This window comes from Diprion similis, chromosome 12 (assembly GCF_021155765.1).
Source record: "Diprion similis isolate iyDipSimi1 chromosome 12, iyDipSimi1.1, whole genome shotgun sequence".
Lineage (NCBI taxonomy): Eukaryota > Metazoa > Arthropoda > Insecta > Hymenoptera > Diprionidae > Diprion > Diprion similis.
Genome location: NC_060116.1, coordinates 5213583 through 5216787, shown reverse-complemented (window position 1 = coordinate 5216787; position 3205 = coordinate 5213583). Strand labels below are relative to the sequence as shown.

Here is a 3205-nt window from a genome sequence, read left to right as displayed (position 1 = left end):
GAGGAATCAGCAATTATCGATTGCAGCGGTGTATTGATGAAATTTCAAACAGCCCATATGTAGCAGGTTTAGTATTTTGCTTACTTTCGAATAGCGACAAACCACGTTATCTCTTTAGATAAGTACAATCGAAACGAATTTGACTGGATTCGAATTCATAATTTTTCAGGGTAAGGCAGATTATGAAAATTCATGAAAACCCTTCGTTCCCTTACTCCGGATGCATATGGAGATTATTCTGCCGCTGGAAATGAAGAAGGTTCAACTAATCAAATCGGAGATATGATAAATACGTCTGGTAAACATCTCTCTATTTTTTTTTATTACAAAATATTTATACTACGAGTCTTAAGATGTCCACTATTTTAATCTATAACTAATTTCGACTTGAGAACAAATTGAGCCATACAGATTCATTTTCAACATTAGATTTAAAATATTTGAAATATCTGTAACTGATTTCTCACCGCGGTCAGCTATTATTTCATTGCATTATGGGTTGATCGTAAAACCTGTCGGTGATGAACGGTTGATTGAATACCAATTTGTTTCATGGTTGCATTACATTTTCAATTGGTATCAAAATCAATGAAAAATGTTTTTTCAAAGGACACTGCTGTGTGTGTTTCACAAATCATTTAAAAGCAACATTTTGTAAATTTATTCATAACGTTGTAACCTCTGAAGCACGTATTGCTAATTCACTCACACGCGTACTTGTAAGAGAAGATTTCTCATGCAGTATTCAGTACTCCAAATCTGTAGATTTGACAGTATAAGGCAAATAACTTTATTTACTGTTATCGTACTTGGGATTTTTGAGCAACCTTACCGACAATATTACAATATTTCTGCCTTACGACTGCCTAAACTTTTTTTAATTACAGCCCAGTCCTCTAAAATGTCTGCATCGTTAAGCATATAAACTATGTAGGGTCCAGCGACGGATACAGCACGTCTGCGCTCAGTGTGACCCCTGCGTCTTCTGCCGCTAGAGTTAAGCCACAAATCTGCGTGGATGTCGACGTTGTTTCTATCCTCTTCGAGCCTTCGTATTTTTTCTTGAAGTTCATTGTGAAAGTAATCCCAAATTAGTTCTTTCTCGCTTTGGAAATTTTGCAATGCTGCTTGTTCTTCGGCTAGATATTTATTTTGAATATTTTGCAACCGATATTGTTTCAAAATGCCAGCCACTTCGGTTTTAGTTTTCATGTTTTCTTTCAGCCGTTCTAGGGGTACTAAATATTCTTCAGATTTTCCGATTTTTACCTCGCCAAGCTTAGTGTCCACCTGAGTTATTCGCTCCCTGTATAATCTGCAAGCAAATCAACTCAGTTACTTGCAAGAACATGTAATTAAATTAAAGAAAATACTGAATAGTTGGATGACTGAAATTTTGCATCTGAGTCTATATCTTTTTACAAAGGTGTGAGTTGACATAACGAAGACTAGATCTTGAAGATTAAAGTGTACACATGATAGATTATTGAATAGATTTGACAGATAAAAAATGTGAGAACCACATCAACGTTTATTTTAGAAATTGACGACACAGTAGTGAAATGAACCATTTCATTTAAATTTGGGACATTTTTTATTTTCGATTTGGGATTTTGGAGACTTGAGTAAATTTCAGAAGCATAAAGATCAATGATAAAATACGGACTTACTGCTCTTTGAGCAGAGTGAACTGCCTTTCAAGATCGACCAGATTTTCCATGCATTCTGTTCTGCGCCTCTCGCATTCATCTTCATCCATCTCTGAGGAATCATCGCTATCGGTGTGTTCGACACTGCTGTCGCAAGACGCTGAACTTTGGTTACTATCATTACTGTCATGAGACATTTCCTCCCCATCCCCGTCAGACTCGTCCTTTAGACTAGGCATCGGAGCGATTATACGATGGCCAACTGAAGAATTGATGCGAGTAAATTGAAGAGACTTACACTTAACCTTAAATTTTAAAATGGTACTGGAACTTTTAATATCTCTATGATGTAAACTTCGAACATCAGTTTTACAAAACAAAAGTAAATAACATAATTAAAGGAGCAAAGTTGGAAGAAAATTAGAAGCAGAGTATGCCTGAAATTTTAACAACTTATATCCGCGACAATTAACCTAGGTATACTCAGGATGAAGATTTCGAATATCAGTGTAATATTATCATGCAGGTAATAGACGACTCAATTGATTCTCGGTGCATAGCGAAGAAAAATATTTTACTGCTGCTCACCACTCGTTAATTTGGGAGTTTTCTCGTAATCAAGTAGAGCTGTAGCACGGACCTAAGCCCGAAAGTTGAAGCCAACAAGTTCGAGACATAACCTGTTAACCTATTTTGATAAATATCGTATGATTTGTCAACAGAAGTGAGTAGCTGACATCTTTTATCAGGTTGACCAGCAATGTAGAATGAAATATTTGGTTCGTACGGGAAAAATTTTTTGACCGTAAATACCCTAGCATCTGTCGTGAAAGTATGACGTACTCCTTGGAGGGAGTGAGAGAGAAAGAGGATATACTCGTTACAGTTTGTCTTTCTCGGCCTACACCTGATTGGCCGATACGTTTTCTTTCAGCCAATCAAGATGCAGGGCGAGACAGACAGGCTGTAGTAAGTAGGTGTTCTCTCTATCATCATTTTGGCTGCAGGTTCGGCGAAGTTGAGAGGTGGGTAGCTTAAAGCATATACTGGGTGCGTTCCAATATTTAGCTCCTAGCGCTGTCAATAATCTTTTATCTCCTTTGCGCTACCGAGTTCGTGGGTAGCTCTGTCTCCGTCCTAGGGAATTTTTAACGCTGTCAGCTAATTTTGGAACGCAACCACTATTGAAGGTACTTGTAGTACCAAGCGAAACGCTCGTCTATTCTATTCCTTATTACTATTCTATGTCACTAGCTCCAACTAACTCAATTCCAAGTGTGAGAATTTTGTAACCAGATCACTCAAAGAACTGGCTAACTATTCAAAATATCCCTAGATAGAATATGACAGCAAGAATCGTTAATCCGAGTGTAAAATCATATTATGAGGTGCTCACACTACCCAGAACTATAATATAATTATTTTAGTACTATAATTAACTAACACCATTATATCCAATTATTATGTAACGCTTAACAATGCCATCCGTGGACACACAGTTTAGAGCTGCAGTAAAGGCAACCCATGCTACATCATACAAATTTGGAGATAGATAG

The 3205-nt window shown here is 37.1% G+C and overlaps 1 protein-coding gene across 1 annotated transcript; it reads right to left on the bottom strand.

The window, feature by feature from the left end:
* Nucleotides 1–297: 297 nt before the first annotated feature.
* On the bottom strand, nucleotides 298–2459 carry LOC124413120 (breast cancer metastasis-suppressor 1-like protein). The gene is made up of 3 exons (XM_046893493.1): nucleotides 2238–2459; nucleotides 1671–1911; nucleotides 298–1315 (listed from the first exon to the last, which is right to left on the bottom strand). The coding sequence occupies exons 2-3, from the start codon at nucleotides 1886–1888 to the stop codon at nucleotides 841–843; spliced, it is 693 nt and encodes a 230-aa protein (XP_046749449.1). The 5' UTR covers nucleotides 1889–1911; nucleotides 2238–2459; the 3' UTR covers nucleotides 298–840.
* Between the last annotated feature and the right edge of the window lie 746 nt (nucleotides 2460–3205).

Coding starts and splice junctions, on each gene's coding strand:
- LOC124413120 (XM_046893493.1), bottom strand. CDS start 1,888: ATGCCTAGTCTAAAGGACGAGTCTGACGGGGATGGGGAGGAAATGTCT. Junction 1,316..1,670: donor TTCACTCTGCTCAAAGAGCA/GTAAGTCCGTAT, acceptor ATTTGCTTGCAG/ATTATACAGGGAGCGAATAA.